This window comes from Solanum pennellii, chromosome 3 (genome assembly GCF_001406875.1).
Source record: "Solanum pennellii chromosome 3, SPENNV200".
Lineage (NCBI taxonomy): Eukaryota > Viridiplantae > Streptophyta > Magnoliopsida > Solanales > Solanaceae > Solanum > Solanum pennellii.
In genome coordinates, this window is record NC_028639.1 from 69110567 (window position 1) to 69132558 (window position 21992).

The 21992-nt window shown below is 31.1% G+C and overlaps 3 protein-coding genes, 1 non-coding gene and 1 pseudogene across 5 annotated transcripts; 4 read left to right on the top strand and 1 right to left on the bottom strand.

Annotated features, from left to right (window-relative positions):
• Positions 1 to 4466: 4466 nt before the first annotated feature.
• On the top strand, positions 4467 to 10237 carry LOC107012307 (squamosa promoter-binding-like protein 6). Of its 2 annotated transcripts, XM_015212110.2 has the most exons (4): positions 4467 to 5669; positions 5881 to 5975; positions 8884 to 9729; positions 9888 to 10237. In XM_015212110.2, exons 1-3 carry the CDS (start codon positions 5029 to 5031, stop codon positions 9723 to 9725), a joined length of 1578 nt encoding a protein of 525 aa, XP_015067596.1. In that variant the 5' UTR covers positions 4467 to 5028; the 3' UTR covers positions 9726 to 9729; positions 9888 to 10237. The 2 variants fall into 2 exon arrangements, with proteins under 2 accessions (XP_015067596.1, XP_015067595.1); XM_015212109.2 differs by having other exon boundaries at positions 8884 to 10237.
• Positions 10238 to 10555: 318 nt separating this feature from the next.
• On the top strand, positions 10556 to 10627 carry TRNAD-GUC. Its single transcript has one exon. It is a non-coding gene; the product is annotated as a tRNA-Asp (tRNA).
• A 290-nt stretch (positions 10628 to 10917) lies between these two features.
• On the bottom strand, positions 10918 to 12605 carry LOC107012787 (probable UDP-arabinopyranose mutase 2). Its single transcript, XM_015212711.2, has 4 exons — positions 12146 to 12605; positions 11741 to 11991; positions 11495 to 11663; positions 10918 to 11405 (listed from the first exon to the last, which is right to left on the bottom strand). The coding sequence occupies exons 1-4, from the start codon at positions 12455 to 12457 to the stop codon at positions 11064 to 11066; spliced, it is 1074 nt and encodes a 357-aa protein (XP_015068197.1). The 5' UTR covers positions 12458 to 12605; the 3' UTR covers positions 10918 to 11063.
• Positions 12606 to 19980: 7375 nt separating this feature from the next.
• Positions 19981 to 20850, top strand: LOC114073936 (protein COBRA-like). Its single transcript, XM_027915484.1, has one exon. It carries the CDS (start codon positions 20132 to 20134, stop codon positions 20486 to 20488), a length of 357 nt encoding a protein of 118 aa, XP_027771285.1. The 5' UTR covers positions 19981 to 20131; the 3' UTR covers positions 20489 to 20850.
• Positions 20840 to 21330, top strand: LOC107013622 (annotated as a pseudogene).
• The last annotated feature ends 662 nt before the right edge of the window (positions 21331 to 21992 follow it).

The window sequence follows — 21992 nt, forward strand, 5'->3', positions numbered from 1 at the left end:
TGAATTTTATAACTTAAGTTTCAGTTTTAATTAATTTGTACCAACTCTACTGTTTTTGCACTTATCTATAGCCTCCTATTTAGATCCTTTTGTTGTACAAAAACTACCCCATTTAATTGGTTCCAACATCAACTCTATTGTCCACGCAAATGAAAGTCGATATTTTTAGAAACTTAATTATTATAAAAAATGATTATTAGAAATTTTTTTGATTATGTCAGATAACTTATCAAACATGTCGGATCTTAATAAAATATGTTTTTGTGTGAAACATGATATGCTTGGCATGTCAACTGTTGAGTATCATTGAAACAACTCCAAACCCGGCTGGTCCACCATTTTTTGTTTGAAAAACCAAAAACAAACAAATAATTTGACAAATGCAGCCAAAAAGATAATGAAATAGATGTATGTATGTCTCTGCTCAATTGTATTTTGGACCTATAGTTTGGTATTTAGCATGGTGGTGGGCACATATCACATGGCTTACTAGTTCCTACACAATGACTAGACATAGAAATCGAAAGTAATAGCAGAGTCAGATTTTTTTTAATTAAATAACAAATTAAACCTATAAAGAAAGTCGAAAAAAACTCAACATCTACTATATATAAACATATTATCATAGTTTTATAACGAATGAATTCGTGAACCCCTCAATCGACCCTACCTACCTAGCTCTTCCCCTGATTGGAAGTGTCAAAATATCTTTTTTCTATCACAATCAACATATTATTTTTCATTAAGTTCTTTTTTTGTTACGGATTATCAAAATAGGAAGGAGAAAATTGAAAAGCATTGTTACACTAAATTAATATTTTGTATATGGACTATTACAAACAAAAAATTTTAACTAAAATTACTTGATTTGATCGAATTTGTAATGAAGTGCACTGGTTTTGACCGAGACGTTTATAACTAAAAAGTATATATATAGTACTTGGTACTAAAAATTTTGAAAAAACTAATTAAAATTCAACAGTACTCTAGGATGGGCCAAATGAAATAAATGACCGACTAAACCCTCTCTACTCCCACAGGATTATGATTATTATAATACGAAAGTCAACTCAATTTCATATAAATTTAAATATTTAAAAAATTGCAAAAGCACAATAAAACACTACCTATTGTCTTTAGCTAACTATATTTTCAGAAATATTTTTAAGAACCATTGTAATAAAAGAAAGAAAACGTTGACTTTCAAAATAATAATAATATAACAAAAAATTAAATCTATCATATTATTACATGCGGGTTCATGATAATCTTTTTTCCAAACCCTATATATGTATGAACATATTCATTAAATATCGACAAATAATTTGACGATAAAATTAGTTATTATCATGTTAAGTATTGATTTAAAATTGTTATATATATATATTTATAAACTTTAAATTTTAATTTTATTTTGATATACATATTGTTTTAAAGAGAAGTTGAAATACATGAAAAAGTCATTTTTTTTAATTTAGCTATACGTATAATAAATATTTTTAATGGGTTTGACCTACACCTTGCATTGGTAGGGTGTTTGGCATTTAATATTTATGGAGTGGTCCATAACGAACTCCTATAGTTTTGCTTTGCTTAAATAAATTTTTATATATCTTCTTTGGATTCTAATTATAAGAAGTACAATCAAACTTATATTTTAGACAACATGAAAAAGAAAAAAGGAAACGACAACACAAAGCTTTGAAACTTATATGAGGAAAATCTTAGCTACCTACTCTCTTGTTTTGATTTAGCAGGCGATTTGATATGTAATTCGGAATCCTGATTTTAAATATTAATCTTTTTAAAAATAGAATTTGACATTTTATATTGTAATGTCATTTTTGTAAATAAAAAAATTAAAATTTGATTCATAAATTTATACTTTGTAATAGAATAATCATTATTTTAATTATTCTTTTTAAAAAAGAAGAAGAAGATAAACGGTATAAAGAGAGAGAATATTAGAGAATAGTTTGTTATCAATATTATTGACTAGTGTACTTTTGTAAAATCACGTGTATTTGAATCTATGTAATTACAAATATCCATATATAAAAGAAAAATGAAATTATGTGATTTATTAAGGTATTAATTTAGGATATTTTGATTTTTTATTTATGAACTAATAGTTTAATGTTGTATCATGCATAAGAGTTGTGGATTTTTTTTTTTTTTTAAATTCATAACTTCCGAGGAGTTTTATATATATTTATTACAAAAAATATAATTTAAGAAAATTAAATTATATGACCAAATAAAACTTTAATTTCAAATCGATCCGATGCTACATCATGTCCCAACGAGACCAAAAATTGTTTGGTTATGAGAAAATGGTTTCCCTAAATTAAAGATAGTTTCCCTAGATTTCCACAAAAGGGTTCATGAAAAATGTGAAAAGTAAAAGTAAAAAAATTAATTTTTGTTTTACTTCTTTTATTCTTCCAAAACTTGAATGTGATATGATCAAGCTTTTTTTTTTTTTTTTGCTGCTTGTACTTGTTGAAGCACAGTCAAGTGTATATTTAGCAAATTTCTAATGTTTTTTATTTCCCTTTTTGTGAGTGCTACAATATTTTCTAAATTCTTTTACTATTTTGTTGCTGACAAATTATGGTTAGAAGATTTTAAAAAAACTAATGGAAAAGAGTATATGAATAAATAATAATAATAAATATATGTTTAATTATATATATTCTCATTGAATAGTCATACGTTTGAATATGATTGAGGTGCCATTAATGAAGGAGACTTTTCTCACTTCTAAACTTACTACTTATTTTAGTACTTTACCAACTCTTTCTCTCTCTACACTTTTACTCACTTATATTATTGTTATTAAATTAGTGGTTCATTTTATTAAAATTATTTTTATTAATTATAATTTGAAAGTTAATATATAACTACTTAATGATAATGATATTACTAAAAGAACAATAATAAATTTCTTATGATTCAATATTCATTAAGAGATCAGATATATCATATTTTTCTTGACTTCAAGAAGTTTCACAAACCATTTGATGGAGATCAAGTTTAAACTATTTTAATTTGAGAATCATGCTATTAACAATTCTGAGATCGTGAAAAAATCTTAATCTTAAAAAATTAATCGATATGTACCACGATGTTTATCAATAAAATTATTTTCTTAAAAAATAAATAAAAAAACTGTTAAATGTACAAATAATAAAATATTATGTACTTCAATGTTGATGACATTAAACTACATAAAAGTTAAATTACCTAAAAACAATAGGAGTACTATTTTCAATTTTATATACTCTAGTTAGTTAGATTATTATAATAAGAAGAGTCATGTGTATTTTTTTTTTTATAAAAACATGGTAAAATCAACCATGAAGCATGTCATATAACACAGAGACATATCTTTAATTTGATAATAATTGGCCTCTCATAATAAACGTGTAACAATTATTTAATTAAAAAGTACACAAGGTTTAACATTAAAAATCTCTACAATTGTGAAACACGCGAAGCTTTTGACTTTTCTTTTGATATAATATAAGTATTATATACTCATACTGATTATTGATAACTGTGTATTATCTTTTTTCAAAACAAAATTATTACTCCCTCCGTTTCATAAAAAATGATCTAGTTTAATTTGACACAGAGTTTAAAAAAATAAAGAATACTTTTGATCATGTGATTTTAAATTAAAATTATGTCAAATGTACAAAATTGTCTTTTAATCTAGTGATCTTAAACATGCCACGTGGAAAGTTGTTACCAAAAAAAAAAATATTTTTTTTTGAAACAAACTAAAAAGAAAACGAGATAATTCTTTTTAAAACGGATGGAGTATTATTTACTTTTTCAAATAAGATTAGATAGTGCTCCCTGCTTTATTCCTTTTTTACTCCCTCCATTTTAAATTTAATTTTCTCACTTTTCATTTTTAATCGGTTTGTATCTTCTCTGTCTTAATTAATGTGACATAATTTAGATTTCAAAATTTAAATAAATCTTTTTTTTTATAAATATCATTTAAGTATTTTGTATTTTCAATTATTATAACTTGTAATATTTTAAAGCAGTTTATAAATATATAAATTTTAATTCAAAAAATAAAAAATTTTATGTATAAATTTTCAATTAAAAACTTAAATTATTTTATTCTTAAGTAGATGGAAAGTATCATGTAAATAAAAGTAGAGAGTATCTTTTTCTTTTTGACTTTTCCAATTCTAACTTTTCAGGTAAATACATCTCAAATCATAAAATCTTTAGATTAATATTATCTTTTAAAATTTTACGTTAAATAAAAAGTAGATAAATAAATTAAAACAATCAATGCTTATCTACTTTTCTTTATTATTGTTCAAAATTAACAAGTGTTTTTCTTTTCAAAATTAAATTAGATTATTTTTTTTTTGAGTAGAGCGACTATTTTATTTATATTTAAAAAAGGAAAAAAGAAAAAAAGAAAAGGTGTCTGGATAGCAATTTACCTACTGGCAAAGGAAAGTAGCAGGAAGTGGGGGCTTACATTCTATCTATCTTTTTGACATAACAATGGAGAGAAGAGATATAGTGGCAGTGTCTCCATCTCTTTCACTGAATTAATGTTTATATATATATATGTGTCTTCATCATCAGAGACTCCATTTCTAAATTTTAACAAAACTCAGCACTTTCTCCTTTCCCTTCCATCTTTCCTGTCAATTTGGCAGCTTTCCATTTTGTATTCTTTTAGTATTAGTGTTTGAGTTTGGACCACTTCTTTTTTGCTTTCACCCAACTGTACTACTTTTTTCTTGCTAATACTACCTCTTTGCTTCCACTAAGGAGGCAAGTATTTTACTTGTCTACTCCTCTTCTTGAGTGCTCCTTGATTGCAAACACTTATTATGGACTTGTGAGTTGTCCCTTCTTCTTTTTTTTTTTTAAATGACTGGGTTTTTGAGTAATATTTATGAATTGCTAATTTTATATCTGGTTGTGTGTTATGGAGGAAGACTAAAACACTAGTACATTTTTGGGTGTTAATAGGGGTTAAAAAAAATGGAGTCATGGAGCTATTTTTCAGGGGGGAAGGGTTTTGTATCAGAGGAATCAGTTTCTGTTAATGATGGAATGGGGAGAGTGAAAAATGGAGTTATGGGTTGGGAATTGAAGACCCAAAGTAGCTATGGAATGTGTACAACTGATAATCAAGGATTTCATGATTTGGGTTCTCCAAATCTGATGAGAAAACCCATGTTTACTGACCAAATGAGAGATGGTTTTACTAGTAGTAGTAAGCACTGGGGTGGAGGTGGCGGTAGTATATTTGGTGCATTTTCTGGGGAAGATAAATCTAGTTCTAAACTATCAAGCTCAGCTGTGGATTCAATTTCTAGAGACTCATCACTGATTGATTTGAAACTTGGAAGATTTCCTGATCATCATGTAGATGGAAATATTTTCAAATCTGCCAAGAGTTTGTCAAGCTCTACTTCTGCTGAGTCAGTTGTTCCAGCTAAAAGAATGAGAGCAGGAGGTTTGAACTCCCACAAACCATTTTGCCAGGTTCAAGGTTGTGGCAAGGATCTCAGCCCCTGTAAGGACTATCACAAGAGGCATAAAGTGTGTGAGGTTCACTCAAAGACTGCTAAAGTTATCGTAAATGGCATCGAGCAGCGGTTTTGCCAGCAATGTAGCAGGTACTATTGTATCTGAATTCTAAGTTTTGAAAGTGCAATCAATCAATACTAGTTCTAATATATTCATTTAGATCCATTGTGAACTATATAGAATCTCTTTTAGACCATACTCTTTCGACCTTTGTGAATAATTTGATTGATCATAGCATCTTTATTTGCAATTCTTAGCTATTGCAGCTCAACTTAATCAGTGTTACTACTTTACTTGTAGATTCCATCTACTGGCTGAGTTTGATGATGGCAAACGTAGCTGCAGGAAACGTCTTGCTGGTCATAATGAGCGGCGAAGGAAGCCCCCTCATACTGGTATGCACTCAGGCTGATACAGTCATTTTCTTTGTACAAGTAGTTCATATTATAGTTCTCATTCTCTAATATGAAACTTACTGAGATGCATGATAACCCATTTTCTAGACTATATCCTTGTATTTCATTTTTTATTCAATATATTTTATCGCCAAAAACAGCACCAAGAGTGTACTGAAATCTGTCCATGATTGTAAGACTTAAATCTCTTATCTACATTGAAGGGAATCAATCATGTAAAACAAGGTATCAAAAAGCCAAGGATTATAAAAATCTTGTGTTTGTATCATTGCTCTCATTTAAAATTCTGTCCCCTGTCCATATTCCATGCTAACTACATAGGAGCAGTACCCACAGAACTTTCACCTGCCTGTTCACCTCTGCTTCTCCCCCTTGTGGTTAGCTGCTTTAGGTTGCTTGGCATGGCCACTCCACTTTCAAAAGATTGATAAACATACACCAGATTGCCAGGATACAGAGCAATGCAGAAACAGGAGGCTCTCACTGTTTTTCATACATGAATATCCACTGCAAGTGATGATCCCCAATCCATGTGGTTTGTCTTGAGTAAGACTTAATTTATGCTAAGCAATCCAAGTAAATTATACCACTTTTGGTGGTGCTTTGTGTTTTCTGGATTCTCAAGGCTACTGATGCTTTCTGTCAATTCTAAATAGAACACACTGTCAAGGCCTATACTTCCTCCATTTCAATTTGGTTTTCCTACTTTCCTTTTAAACCATTTAAAAAAGAAGGCCTCTTTTCTTTTTTTAACAATTCTTTAATTCCAACTTCCCAAATGACATGTTTAATACCACAAGTAACAAGGGCATGTTGATACATTTGACATATCTTTAACTTAAAATCACAAGATTCTAAAGTCTTCTTTACTTTATTCAAAAATCACATGAAAAGAAGTTACCTCAAAAGATTTAGAGTATCTTCATATCCATGCAAATATAACATAAGATGGAAAATAATTTATGTTGAAAATCCTTATTGGTGATACCAAAAAGAAGATTAATGCTTATTAGAGAGAGAAACATTAGAGTATTATTAGAAAATTCCTAGTGTTGGATAATCTTAACTACAGAGTATTGAAATATTATGGTCCTAAATAGGGCATTTATAATAATGAGGATTCATACATCCGTTTCCGACAAACTTGGGGTTTGATGCATGGTTTTGGAAATATTTCAAAAAGCTAATCATAAGTTCTTCTCTCCATCAAAACAATAAGGTGTTGTGGTTGTTGTACATCAAATAATGTTTACAGTTTGAAAAAAAGTTATTATACATCAAATACTATAAGTTTACCTCATTTCAACATTGCTAATTTGCTATATATCATGTATTTTATAGAAGGTAGTGTTAGAAGGTTTTAAAGAATGACAAATTTCATACTCAATATGGATGTTTTTAGCATTAATTGGTTTAAGAAAAAACAATGCCAGTTTTGTATATGCAATAATTTGTAGAAACTTTCTTTCAACAAATAATATTTGAAAAATTATGATAGTTAATACCTTTGAATTATCGTTATAAACTTCATAATTTATGTTTATTCACACGCTATGAATGCAACTTCTTAATCAATCAACTATTCATCAATTCCAATTAGTTGGAGTTGTCTATATTAATCTCCTGTTTCATGCTGCCCTATATGGTTCATTTAATTCCGATATCTAGTCTTTTTTTTTGTTGAAATGTTTGCTAAGGGTGTATTTGGTATTGATGGAATCTTTTTCCAGAAGACATTTTTCCAAAAGAAACTTTTTTTTCAATATCCAGAACTCTCCTAAATTTAGAACCTATTCCAAGTGGGACTATCAGTGTAAAACATAATCAAAGGAAGTTGTTTTTCCCTTTAAATGGAACATATTTTACAAGAAAAATAGTTTTTGGTGTTCTATTTTTTTCTTCTTAGAATAAACTACTACTATTTTACAATGTTTTCCTTCAACATGCCAAACATATCAAAAACCATACACTACTGAATAAGTCTCTAACCAGATTGAAATATTCCTGACAAGCGCTAGACCTCGTGTAAGTGTAACAAGGAAGCTGTAATTCCAACTAGATGAATCATTTGACTTCATTCTGTTTGTATTTAGTTAAGCTCATATTAATTTCAGATTGTAGGTCGTCTGGAAGGTCTTCTCAATGTGATTTTAGGTCTGTGTCATCCTCATTAACACATTTAATCATCATAGTGTCACACCTTTTAATAGGTGCATAAGGAGATCTATTTAGGATATGAGCAAACCATGTCAAGCTACGATTTTTTTCATTTTATTCTCCATGTGCTTGCACCTTTGTCGGATGTGATCATATTTTATCTTGTGCAATCTTGTATGAGTGTTTGTCTATCTCAATACTTTATTTTAGCAATATTCATCTTGTAGATATATTGGACTCTAGAAGTCCAAAATTATCTCCTAAAAATATTGTTGCTTTACAACAATGCCAGTCTAACAACTATTCTTTTCGTGTAATACGCCTACACTTCTTCATTTCATATATCATATTTTATTATATGTGTTACATCTTCATCTATTATGCAATTATAAGGAAGACCGACTTGTTTATGAATTGATCAACATTTAGGTACCACAAATCTGTTAACTAGCTAAATTCTAGTGCATATTAAACCTATTTCTTAGTAAGATATGCTTTGCTTTTTAACTTACCAAAAGAACTATATGCTTAATTTTTATAACTAATTTCTTGCATAAGTTTATAATCCTTTCATTTTCTCATTTGGCATGTTGAATTCAAGAGTTTCATGTTCTTTCAAGTGAATTTTGGACTATAAGTGTTTGATGTTTTCCTATTGTGTTATAAATCATTTTAAAAATAAAATAAAATTCATCTGTACGGTATCATAACACATTCCAGGTTTTGACAGGTACCAGATTTCGTGGAACTTCTTTTGCAACGTCACCCTTTGCATGCCAAGACATACTTAGTAGCCGCTATCTGCATCAGCCTAAATATGAGATGAGTGACTGGTATAAGAATGTAAAAGTTGAAGATGGTGTTGATTATAGCCCTCAACTTGCCATGCCCTTTACAAATGGACAGTTACAACCAAAATCTCATTTTACATCATATCATGCCAAGAAAGGGTGTCATTCTTTCCATGATGGACTACCTGCTGTAACAACAAGCAGAATTAACGAGAGTACCAACTCATCTCTGCATGATATGCGAGGATCAGATTTTGTTTCCCCTTCTCTGTTCCACATCACCTCAACTGGTTCTGAAGTCTTGCATGCATTGGATACATCTTCCATTCAGGGGCTATCAGGGATATCAAATTCCAGCAATGCTCTCTCTCTTCTGTCATCTCAATCACAGGGCTCGTCAAATCATTGCACTGTTTTTTCCACTTCTCGCCCCCTCATTCAACCAAACAATAATTACAATGTGACTCAAGCATCTAAAAATGTTCTGGGACTTGGTCCTCAGGCTTCAGCAGGTAGAATGTCCAATACATTCAATTCATCTGGGGTCAATTCTTCAGAAGGTGGACTGGACCAGATGATATTTCCTAGCAACACTTGTGGTATCAATCGCGTCATTCAAGGATCAGATTTGGTGAACCCTAAGAATCAACTTTCTTGTGAAGATGGACCTACTATTGATTTGCTCCAGTTGTCATCACAACTTCAGCGTGTGGAGCACCAAAGGTTTTCCGTTCAAGTGAAGCAAGACGGCAATGCTTTTCCCGGTCTCAGAATCACTTGAGCAGGTAGAAAAATGTGCTGCTCTATCACATCTTTTGCTCAACTCTTTCACATTGTTACAGTCTGGTGATTACAGAAAGATCTTTGTTTTTTTAAATCGCATGAAGTAATCATGCCTTGTTATGTTGCCTTTCTTGCCCTATATTACACTTGATGTTTGCAGATGCAAATGTCTGGATTAAATTCATAAACGGTGGGCGTTGAACTGCTGTAGTGTGCAGCAACTCAATGAAGAAGCACGCACCTTTCGCAGCTTTACAGAGGTGGAAGTATCAGGGAGCAAGTTTTTGGAATCTTGATGTTCACGTCTTGTTTGCTCCTTTTTGGTTTTTATTTTCCTCATTTGATACTGAGTGACAACTGTTCCTCATGGTGCTGTCTCATTCAATAATAATGTTTTTTCTTTCTCTTTGACAATTGACAATAATCATGACTTGTAAGTCTCAGTTAATCTGTGTAGTACTAAATATTCACCCTTTGTTATGGAATAGTTGCTCAAGTGTTTCATGAACATCGTAGTGAAATGGTTGTAGTCATTATAAAGAGTGCATTATTTCTTTTAAAAGTTCAGCCCTGGAAACCTCTTCGCCTCAGACTTGTTGCAAAGAGTATATGCAGAAAATAATGTTATGCATGGCAACAAAGGATGAGCACAAACAGTGTGCAATTAGTTATTTGTATGATAATTAATTGTCACGTTATAAGTATCAGAGAATCGATTTCTTCTATTATATTCAGTTATTCACTATATTTTGAGTTGAAATGATGGTTGTTTATACATCAGAAGTCAAATTGTATTAATTAATACGGAGGGGCAAAAATGACAACAAGGTCGTTGTAGTATAGTGGTAAGTATTCCCGCCTGTCACGCGGGTGACCCGGGTTCGATCCCCGGCAGCGGCGCTATAATTTTTTTGAACTCGTTTCGATGTATCTTCCTATTATTACAAACTACTTCATTACAAAACGTCTACATCCTTTTACTGTTTTAACAATGTTTGTTGGTTATTATTCCTAGTTGATTGCCTACTCAATTTATTTAGGCCGGTCTCAATGTGATTATTTTTCTTAGGCCAACCTGCCTTCTCTTTACACTTTTATGCCAAACTTTGTGGAAATTTTGAGTTTGAGGGGAAAAAAAACAAACGACTTGCTAAGGAATATGCTTCTAAAATCTAATAGCAGCCGGCAGCTCAGAAAACTTGTAATGGTTTTTCAATTAAATTAAATTACATAAATATTGTCCTCAACTCTCGGGCATAACAAGACTAATAACAACCTTACTGCAAAATATAATTTTTTTTAAAAATTAAAACGACAATGATTGATTGATATTTGTCTATTTTGAGCTACCATTAGATAATTTGGCAGCAGTGGTTGTCGATGGATTGAGCTCGTCCCATGCTTCAATCCATGTGATCATGGCGTCAGCCAGCTTGTTAAAGTAATCATCGACGTTTCCAAGTTTTGCTTTTACTTGTTTTGAGAGTTGAAGGTAACATTTTTGGACAGAGGTGCAGTCCTTTGGAAGGGCAACCGATTGGAAGAATGGGATCAACTCCTCTTGCCAGTAAATACCTTTGTATTCTTTCTTTAGGTTCACAAATGGGTTGCTGGCTTTGCTGTGCCAAATGTATGGCAGACCTGTCTTCACTCCCAATCCCAAGTGATCACATATCACCTATACAACAACACGAATGTTTTAAATTATTAACTAATCAATTCAATTATATCACAATAAATCAATGGATCTGCCTCTTAATACTATACCTTGATGCACCATCCAGCCCACATGTCATCGTAGCGTCCAATAGGCTGTCCATCGCCCATGAGTCCAAAATACATAGCAGGGCCAATCAACTCACGATCGAATGCCAAGTTCATACCACACATGGGGAAGAGAGTTCCCTTTGGGATCGTCATAACAGCATCAACATACCTGTAGACAACAACAATGCTAAATTAGGATCCAGATCAATAATATTTATGACAGGATGACCGTGTTTGCTACCTGACCTTGTGTTTCTTTCCAGAGGCTTGACAAGCTGGGTCGGTGCATCATAATCAGGAATGTTAAGCCAAAGACCATGTGAAACTGCAGTTGGTACACCTTCACGGAGACTGAATGGGTATCCACGGACGAAATCCGCGCCATCTCTGTAGGGATCATACAAAGTGTTGAAGAAAAATGGAGTCGATGGACACAAGAGATTCTTAATGTGTTGTTCTAGCGCATTAATTTCTTTGCCACTTGGGTCTTTAGCTACCTGTCATTACAAATATTAACATTGACATCTCATCATTTACTAATATTAGTAACAACAATCAGATGTCGATTCTCTCACCGGAAAAACAGGGATAGTAAATCCAAAACAAAACAGAGGGATAGTAAACTAATACCCATAAATTAAATTAACTTACAAAGCAATCGTCGTCAATGGTGTAAATGTATTTCTTCTTAGAGACCATATAACCAAAGCAACGGCAAGCAGAATCCTTGAAAGAGATGCAAGAAGCCTTAGGACCCAGGATTTTGTTTATATCATTACGATTATAGAGCTCGTAATCAAACCCTTGAGGGACCTTAATGACCTTCGAAGGGTCACCATCTTGAACAATGATAAGATGGTAAGGCTCAAAAAAGGGTCTCCACATCTCCAAGAAATCAAGGTTTCTAATAGTGGGAATCACTATGTCAAGCTCATCTTTCAAAAGAGGAGAAGCCTTTGCCATTTTTGTGTAGAGCGTTTGTGTGAGGAATGTGTAAATAGAGAGGGAGTTTAGTTTATATAGAAGAAAAGAGGAATTGGTACTGTAACTCAGGGGCGGTGGCACATGATATGCAACATCTCATTGATTTACTCCCTTCATTTTTTATTTTTTTTTAATGATAGGATTTTAATTATAAAAGTATTAAAACTTTCTTTTTATAAAGAGAGAAAGTCTAAAAAGAATAAAAAACTTTTTTTTTTAAACAAACACAAATATTACACCTATTCGTTTTTCAAAAATGGAACTTGTAAGTTAGAAAATATACCCCCACAGAATACGCAATTTGATCGTTCTTTAGTTAAACGTTACCGTGAATTACACGATTAGTTTTATTTTACTTGGTCAATATTATACTTATTTTATTATTAAATCAATCTTTGACTTTGATTCATGAAAAATTAATAAAATAAATATATCTTTCCTCCACTTTTACCCTTTTTTTTTTTTAAAAAAAACAAATATATGTTCATTGATATGACAATTCTAGAGCAAATTAAGGAAGATAAATTAAATATACATACTCAAGTCTTTAATCTTAAGTCAATCTCCCATGACTTATCTGAGATATTGAAAATAAGCATAATTAATATTTTTAGAATGTTTGAACTTAATATATCTAGTAGTATAATATTTGAAAATATTAAGTATTAATTTGATCAAACCAAGCAAATATATGACATTTATATTTGATAATTTAACTAAAGGTAGAAAAACAAAAAATAAAAAATAAATTTCAATAATTAATTAATCAAGCAATTATAATAATCGACATCCATATGAGTTAAGAAGAGCACGCTTCACATTTTAATATGAAAATTTTTAATTTAAACCTAAATTAGTTGGAATCTAATATTAATATGAGACACCAGATATAAAAGTGCAATCGATTTGGTTAAGGCGCAATTAAAGCGTCGTACTAGGAAGAAACATGAAACGTAAAGGAGGGGGCACGTGGAAAGACCGGCATTTGAGAAGGGGACGTTAGTTGGGCTCGATTATCGAGGTGGGCCGGCTAATTAGTCTTTTTGCTTTTTGGAACCTATAAAGAAGTTGTGGGCTCACTAATCATGGGCCCAACTACCTCTTCACAAGAACACGTGTCAAACTTCAAAATGATTAAAATTTCAATTTTTTGAATTTGTATTTCAAGAATTCATACAATATGAAATTTATTTTTCAAATGTAAATTCAAAATCGATCATTGTTTCCAAATGAAAACATTGGACAAAAGTTGAAATAATAAATAATGTCGTTATTATAAGTCATGATTTTCTCATTTAAATTTATTAATTATTTTTAATTTAATACGAAGTTTATTTTCAAATCTTCTGCATCAAAATAACTTTTAAAAATAAAACTATACGTAATTAAATCTACTTATTACATATCTCTATTGAAACCCTATCACCTCTTTGAGTAAATAGAGAATTAAATTTAATTTAATTTTATAATTTTAAATATGTATCATAAAAATAGAAAGTTTAATCAAATAAAAAAAATAGTTCCTATTTAATATATTTCGAAGAATAAAGGGAAACATAGGAGCTTGATATACGGGGGGTTACCTAAATTTGTTTGGACTAAAATATAGGCACCGACACCCTTTGTGTTTTAGCAGCCACCGACGTAGCAAGTAATCTTACCAACCAACTTCGTAAATCTCCGCATAATATCGGTTGAATGATCTATGATTGATTTTTTTTTAAATTTTAATATTTTTTGAATTGAGTCTGTCATATAGGTGAAGGTTTAAGATACGGATTCAACCTGACTTTAGTATCATAAAAAGATCAAGTACATGAAGGATATACATCTTTGCCTCCGAGAGCAAAATGAAGAATGAGATATTTCATTCTTATGAAGGAAAAACAACAAACAAAAAATCTGAACTAACTCATGACCCGGCCAAGAAAAATTGAATATACAAACATACAATTTCTATATTTCCGTCGCATTATAAATGTAAGGCACAATATATATATTGGACCTTAAATTTGACTTTAAATTTTAATTTTGATCAATTTTTATACTACACAAATAGGCATTTTAACTATCCTATCTTTTAATAAATAACCACGCGATTCCTATCTGGCGAAATGCGTGAAATGCACGCATTCTGTGCGAGTGGGGGTTAATTTTCGAGGCCCACAATGGTAAAAAAATATTGAAATGACAATTCTACCCCTAATGAATCTCTTTTATATTAATTAAAATTAATTGTAATTTTTTTTTAGTTTCAAAATGACGTGTAAGATAATTTTTTTTAAAAAAAGACGTGTAAAATGTTTAATTAGTTGACAGCCACTGATTGGCCACTAATACACGTGGGAGCGTTTGCATTTTAGGCAACTTGGCTCCAAAATTTCGTGTTTATTTATTGAAAGATAGGATAGTTAAAGTATCTATTTGTGCATTATAAAGTTTGAGGTTAAAATTAAAATTTAAAGCCAAATTTAAAGTTTAATATATGTATTGCCTAAATGTAATAGTAGCCCAAAGGTGAATCTAATATTACCAATGTAAATTAACTCATCAATAAGCTAAAAGCTTGTAATAAATAATATCAATATTCGTCCGATCAATATTTTATAAATATAGATCTTAAGACTTAAAAAATCATTAAGCAGGTGAAGTTATTAGTACAAGTCAACATTGGCTAATTAAGTCAAGGATGTTACGACAATAGAAAATATTAGTAACAAAAGAGAGAGCGAAAGAATCTCAACTATAATAATTTGTAACACATCTCAATTAGATCTGGAAAAAATAATTTGAAAATAAACAGTTAATGCTAAAGGCAAAAAACATGATTATTTTTTAAAATCTTTTTTTGAAACATAAAATGTGAAAAGCAGAAGTGAAGAATTACTTTTGAAATAGTAGATAAATAAAAGTTGATAAAGGGAAATAATTTTACGAAATCTTATAGTGTTTAAGTAAGATAAAAAAAATTAGCGTTTTTAAATTCATAAACAAAAATAATAAAAATAAGACAGAAATCATCCAAAACATGCTTCTTAAATATTGGTAAAACTTCATATAGTTTAACTCATATAAAAAATATATCATTTATTTTAATCATATACATTCATTTTAATAAGTCATACTATAATCCAAACATTTCTTCGTTTTTAGGTTGATCAATTGATGTCAAAAGTTATCCATAAATAACATCTTAGGAGAAAAATTTCTTGAACACATTCGTTGTAACAAACTCATAATTAATTCTTAATAGTTATCCCCATTATTCTCCTTCCATTTAGTTTTACTTGTCATTTTAAATTTCACAAAAACCAATTTAATTATTCTTCAGAGTTAAACTAAGTATTTTAAATTCTAATGTTCAAAAATTACTCAAAAATGTTATAAGTTATAATCTTTTTCATTTTAATAAGATGAAAATAATAAAAATTACAACTTTAATCTATTTGAATTTACTCATTTTAAATGTTCTTAAATCAATACATTTTTATAGTGTTTGAGTAAAAATAAAATAACATTTTTAAATACTTATTTTAAAATCAAAATAAGAAAAAAAACCATCCAAATAGAGATGTTAAGTCAGAATTTGTGTTAAATAACATTCAAAAAAATAAAAACTTGATAAGTTAAAAGTGAAGTAGCGAGTCCGGAACCTAAAGCCACAAAAATATAAAAGTAATTAAAATAAGTCATTATTTTAGTATGTAACTAAAATAAGTTTAGTGGAAGAAAAAGTTTCACTTTATCTAATTTTCTAGACGTTTTTCGTTAGTGTCTTAACGTGTATTTTAATATATAACGAAATTTTTTTCCACTTTACAAAGTGGAACTTTTTATTACACTTTATAAAGTGGAAGAAAATCTTACACTTTATAAGAGAAATATTTTTCACGTTTTGAAGAAACGTTTTCAGTGTTATCGTACAATTATATGATTTGACATATCATAAAAACGAAAAAAAGGTACATAATGTATTTTTATTTTTTTATTCTGAAAAATCTTCCAATCTCTATTTAAGGACGTTTAAACATAGTTGATAGCACTTACAATATAAAGTCTTCTATTTTTCTTCATTTCAATATATAAAAAATGTCTTCTACACCTAAAGTTAAAGTTTCAATTTATTGGGATGACGAAATTATACATGACGAAAATACCATTTATTATAATTGTCCTCCCAAACACAATGCTAAATATCCAATTAATTTTTTACAAGGCATACTGTTTAAAGTTCCAATTTTTTATTTATAAAGTGTAAGCAAAAGTTCTATTTTATAAAGTGAAAGAAAAAGTTACACTTTATAAAGTGTAAGAAAAAATTTCGTTTTATATTAAAACTACACGTTATGATACTAACGAAAAACATTTAGAAAATTTAAAAAAGTAAAATTTTTTCTTTCACTAAACTTATTTTAGTTACATACTAAAATAATTTAATTTATTTTGATTATTTTTATTTTTTGTAGCTTATTTAGATTCCGAACTCCGAAGTCGCAAATACCAATCCTTCTCTGCACATTCTCCGAAGAATGAATGTCCTTAATCTATTACTCACAAAAATCTTTTTGTTACTAAACAATTTATGACCGTTAAATATTAAAATTAACGGTAATATTTTATATGACCGTTGTCTCTTCTTAATTATTTTTCTAAATTTGATTTTACTTCTTAGAAAAATCTATACAAAAACATCTCACATCTCTTTTTCACACTACAAAAACTCTTCTTATCAACTCCCTGTCTCACATCAAGTAATTGGAATTCAAGTTTCAACTGCTCGATTTTTGTTGTGTTTCGTCAAATTTGGTACAATCGTTTCATCTCTACAATTTTTTTTCTCTCTCGTTTGATTAATTAATTTCCTAACAATGTCTGCATCACCCAGTAATAAACGATTAAAAAGTAAGCGTGCTCATGATGAAGTTGATTCTGATAATGAAAGTTGTGATAGTAATGCTGTACAATTCAAAATTGATCCTAATACTGGTGAACAATTTAAATATTGTCAAAAACGTGACAGATGGGAACTAGCTAAATTTATAACTGTTGAGGCACTTTACAGTACGAGTTTCACTGATTCTCTAGAAAAATATATTCAAATTTTCTACTATCCCGCTGAATATTCAGAAGAAATTGATCGTGCTGAACTTGTTAAATTGTTATGTGTTGAATCAATACTTTATACTAGAAATTTCATAAGATCTCTTGTAATTTATATGCGTAATGCTCATTTTCCAGCGTATAAGCCTATTCCTAGGAGAGTTATCATATCGGAAATCAGAAAACAGTTTTTTAAGTATCGAAGTCATCTAATTGAAAATTTTAAGTCTCTTTCTTGTGGTGTAGCTTTAGGTATTGACATAGTTCCCACTGAATGTTCAGGAATAGACATTGTATGCTTTACTGCTTATTGGATTCATGATAATTTTATTATGCAAAAACGGATTTTAGCATATCAAACAGGATTAACCAAGGAGTTTCGCAATGTTGATACAGTTATTGAGATAATGGCTAAATTGATGTATAGTTACAGTATATAAATGATAGGGTATTTGCTGTGAATTGGTATTTTAAAGACAAAATGAGTAAGAATACTAACGAATCAGCTGGGCGAGAATTGAATCATAAAAGTGTTAGATGCGCATGTCAGATTCTGAATTCAATTGTTAGAGATGGAATTACTCATTTTGAATCTGAAATTAAGAAAATAAGAAGAGCGATGCGTTATATTATATGTTGTAGTTATAGAAATACTGAATTTAGCAAAAGGTGTTTAGCTGATAAACACATAATGAAATCCCAAATACTTGATATTCCGACTAGGTGGAATACTACTTATGATATGTTGATCCGCGCTTTGAAACAGAAAGACATTCTTACAGAAGCTTTTAATGAAGCTATTGTTGCTGATGCTGCTGACGATGATGAAATTAAATCTATGGATAATGATGACGATTATGAAACTAGCTCTATTGATGATGAATATGAAAAGACTGACATAAAATGGAATATCTGTGAAGTGTTGGTTGATTGTTTACAAAAGTTTCATAGTGCTGTTTCACATTTTTCTGCTTCTTATAATCCTACTTGTAATTCCGTACTTGTTTATTTGAGTGACATTTCTTCGATATTCTTAAAATATAAGGATAATCTATTCTTTAGTGAGTTTTTGCCTGATATGAAAGCTGAATTTATCAAACATTTTATCCCTGTACATCCTATATATTTACTTGGCGCACTGTTAGATCCTATGATGAAATTAGAGCATATAGAAATGTCACTGAAATGTTTATATCAGAATTTGGATTTGAACTATAGTGAAAAAGATTTATGTTCTCATAAAGATGATTTATTGAAATTAGCTAATAAGATTTATTCAGGTTATGAAGTTGCAGCTGAACCCAAACAGGCCCCAATTGCTCCTAGCTCTTCTGCTTCATCAACATCTAAGCGTTTTCCAGGTTGCGAATTTTGGAAACAACAAGTTGTAATGTCACATGAATCGAAACGATCAGCTAATTCTAATGAGCTGAGTGTGTATCTGGAGCAACAATATGATATTGATGAGTCTGAATTTGATCTACTAGCATGGTGGAAAGGGAACACGAAGAAGTTTCCGTTACTTTCAAGAATGGCACGTGATGTACTAGCAGTTCCTGTGTCTACTATTTCGCTAGACAAAGTGTTTAAACAGGATGAGGTGCAAATATGGGAGAAAGAGGACATATTGGGTGATGAATCGGTTGAAAGGACAGAGTGTTTGAAAGATTGGATTAGAGCAGAACGAAGAATGCAAGGACTAGAGGAGATAGACGAGGATTTTCTACAGGCTCTTGAGATGGATTTTGAAGAAAAATGTAACATGACAGATGAAGTTCCTCAGTTTACAGAGGCCGAAGTTAAGGAGCATCTTTCCAAACTTCACTAAATTTGTACTGGCTAAGAATTTCACTTTCCTTGTATCCAGTAACTTTGCAATAGCCTTTTTGGGCAATTATTTTTGAATATATATATGACATCTCATCTTGGAGAAATAAATTATTCATGTATTCACAAACGTCCTCTTGGATGTGTTGAAGAAAGTTTTTTTAGAAAATATTTTCGAACTGATAAAAGTAAAATTACTAGTAATTCATCGAGGTCTTTCTTTTGATTCTACTTTGGCTAGGGAATGCACACAATGAGACTTTTCGACAGTGCATTTGGATTTAATCGGACTGCAAGGTGGATACCCGACACTAGGAACTGCTTTTCATATTAATTTGTGAAAGAGTCTGCTTCTTTGAAGCTGCCGTATTAGACTGCTTAGCATATTTATTGCTAGACTATTTCTTCTTTCTTCCATCTTCTTGTGCTAGTTGTGGTGCAGGTACTGTTTAATCCCAACATTAGCTCTCAACATGCAAAATTCATGCTTGATAGCTTTCTGTATATAGTCAAATTTGAAGTTTTTTACTTGTATGCCTATGACGCATTGGATCCAAAGGGAAACATAACAATCAAATGGGATTTGATTTTTTGGACCCATGATAGTTATGTGGTAAGTATACTTGGAACTATTATTACTAGTTTGAGATTTTTAGTTCATGAATTTTTCGAATTTCAGGCAGTAGTGACAATGAACAATTTCCAAATGTATTCCAATTATGAGCCATGGTTGGACATTGGGCAAAGAATGAGGTGATTTGGGCCATGATGGGAGCACAAGCTACAGATCAAGGGGATTGTTCAAAGTTCAGAGGCATTATTCCTCACAGCTGTGAGAAAAAGCCTTCAGTTGTTGATTTGCTGCCTAATACCCCTTATAACCAACAAATTGCTAACTGCTGCACGGGCAGTGTTATGGCATCGATGGGAAAGGACCCTTCTGCTGCTCTCTCTGCATTTCAGATAAGCGTAGGATCTGCTGAGAATACAAACACTACAGTGAAACTTCCCAAAAATTTCACTTTGGTCGCTCCAGGTGGTGGCTATACTTGTGGTCCTGCTAAAATCATCCGCCCCACTTGATTCGTAACAAATGATGGTCGACGAGTGACACGGGCTATGAGTAAGTTTTATTTTCCATACAAGTTTGGAAGTAAATAATGAACTATACTAGCTCGTAGCTAAGCATCAACATTTACGCAGTTACATGGAGAGTGACTCTCAGTTCTTAGCCGCTCCAAAACCAACATGCTGTGTCTCCTTCTTTTCACAATGCAAGTATCACCCCTTGTCCTTTGTGTTCTTGTGGCTGCCGCAACAGTAGCAACTGTGTCATGTAAGATTTTAGTTCATATCTTCAATTAGTACTAGTAGTAGTAATAGTTTCTCTGTTATGAATGTGCTGATGCAAGTAAAAATTGGCCCTAGCTATAACCGAGTGGAAAGGGAGTGAATGTGCTTAAGGCAGAGCTGCAATGCACAAAACACATGTGTCCTATTAATGTGCATTGGCATGTTAAATCAAACTACAACAAGTATTGGAGTGTGAAGATGACCATCACAAACTTCAACTATCGATTCAATTATACACAGTGGACACTTGTCGTTCAACATCCAAACCTCAACAACGTGACTCATGTTTCCAGTTTTGATTCATAAACCGTTCATCAGGCTGATGATATTTTAACTATGCAGATGACACAGCCTTGTTTTATGGGAGAAAGCCATATAATGATATCCTTATGCAAGCTGGACCAAAGGGAAATATGCACTCAGATTTAACACATGGTAAAACAATTGCACTAAAGAACCCTCAGAGGGTGTATTTCAATGGAAATCTGTGTGTGATGCCATCTCCGGAATCTTATCCATTTCTTCCAAATTCCGCCGGCACCATATAATCCAACTCTGGTTGTTCTGTTGTGGTAATTACTGATAAACAGGAATGTACTAATAAGTTTTACAATATGCACTTCACTACAAGATTTGTGAAGACTAATGGATCAAATCTTGCAAGAATTGAAGCATCGTTGTGTTAAATGTCTGTTATCATATTCTGTGTGTTTCGCAGGCTATCACACAGTGGGGGTTTGCCCAATGTGCACAAAGTGCTCATAACAGAATGCTCACTCGAACGGCAAAGGCTGTGGCAGAGGTAGTAGCGGATGAGAATTTGGTCTTTCTTATTTGAATTTGAACAATCCTCCCCTCATAAGCTAGTTTTTCGGATTGAGTTAGGTCTAGATATAATATGGTATGGAGCGAGGCCCATCCCAATTTGTTGTTCACAGATGATGGCCCCTTTAGAAGTGTTCACGCTCCCTTTTGGATGTGAATTTAATCTTGGACTTGGACAAACCTCTCTCTTTGGATTGAATTAGATCCAGGTGTCATATTTAACAATCATGGATTAAAAAAAATACCTATAAAATTAGGAAAATAATAAAAGATAGTATGACTTTTTAATTGTTCCATAAGAACACTGAGAACAGAGGCGAATTTATCGAGCTTGGACACGGACTTTGAAATCAAATGGTGTCCGTGAGTTTTCAGTGTCTGCAACAGCTATTTGGGCATCACTTTACAC

Coding starts and splice junctions, on each gene's coding strand:
- LOC107012787 (XM_015212711.2), bottom strand. CDS start 12,457: ATGGCAAAGGCTTCTCCTCTTTTGAAAGATGAGCTTGACATAGTGATT. Junction 11,992..12,145: donor CCATTGACGACGATTGCTTT/GTAAGTTAATTT, acceptor TTGTAATGACAG/GTAGCTAAAGACCCAAGTGG. Junction 11,406..11,494: donor GGGCTGGATGGTGCATCAAG/GTATAGTATTAA, acceptor GTTGTTGTATAG/GTGATATGTGATCACTTGGG.
- LOC114073936 (XM_027915484.1), top strand. CDS start 20,132: ATGGTTGGACATTGGGCAAAGAATGAGGTGATTTGGGCCATGATGGGA.
- LOC107012307 (XM_015212109.2), top strand. CDS start 5,029: ATGGAGTCATGGAGCTATTTTTCAGGGGGGAAGGGTTTTGTATCAGAG. Junction 5,670..5,880: donor TTTTGCCAGCAATGTAGCAG/GTACTATTGTAT, acceptor CTTTACTTGTAG/ATTCCATCTACTGGCTGAGT. Junction 5,976..8,883: donor AAGGAAGCCCCCTCATACTG/GTATGCACTCAG, acceptor AGGTTTTGACAG/GTACCAGATTTCGTGGAACT.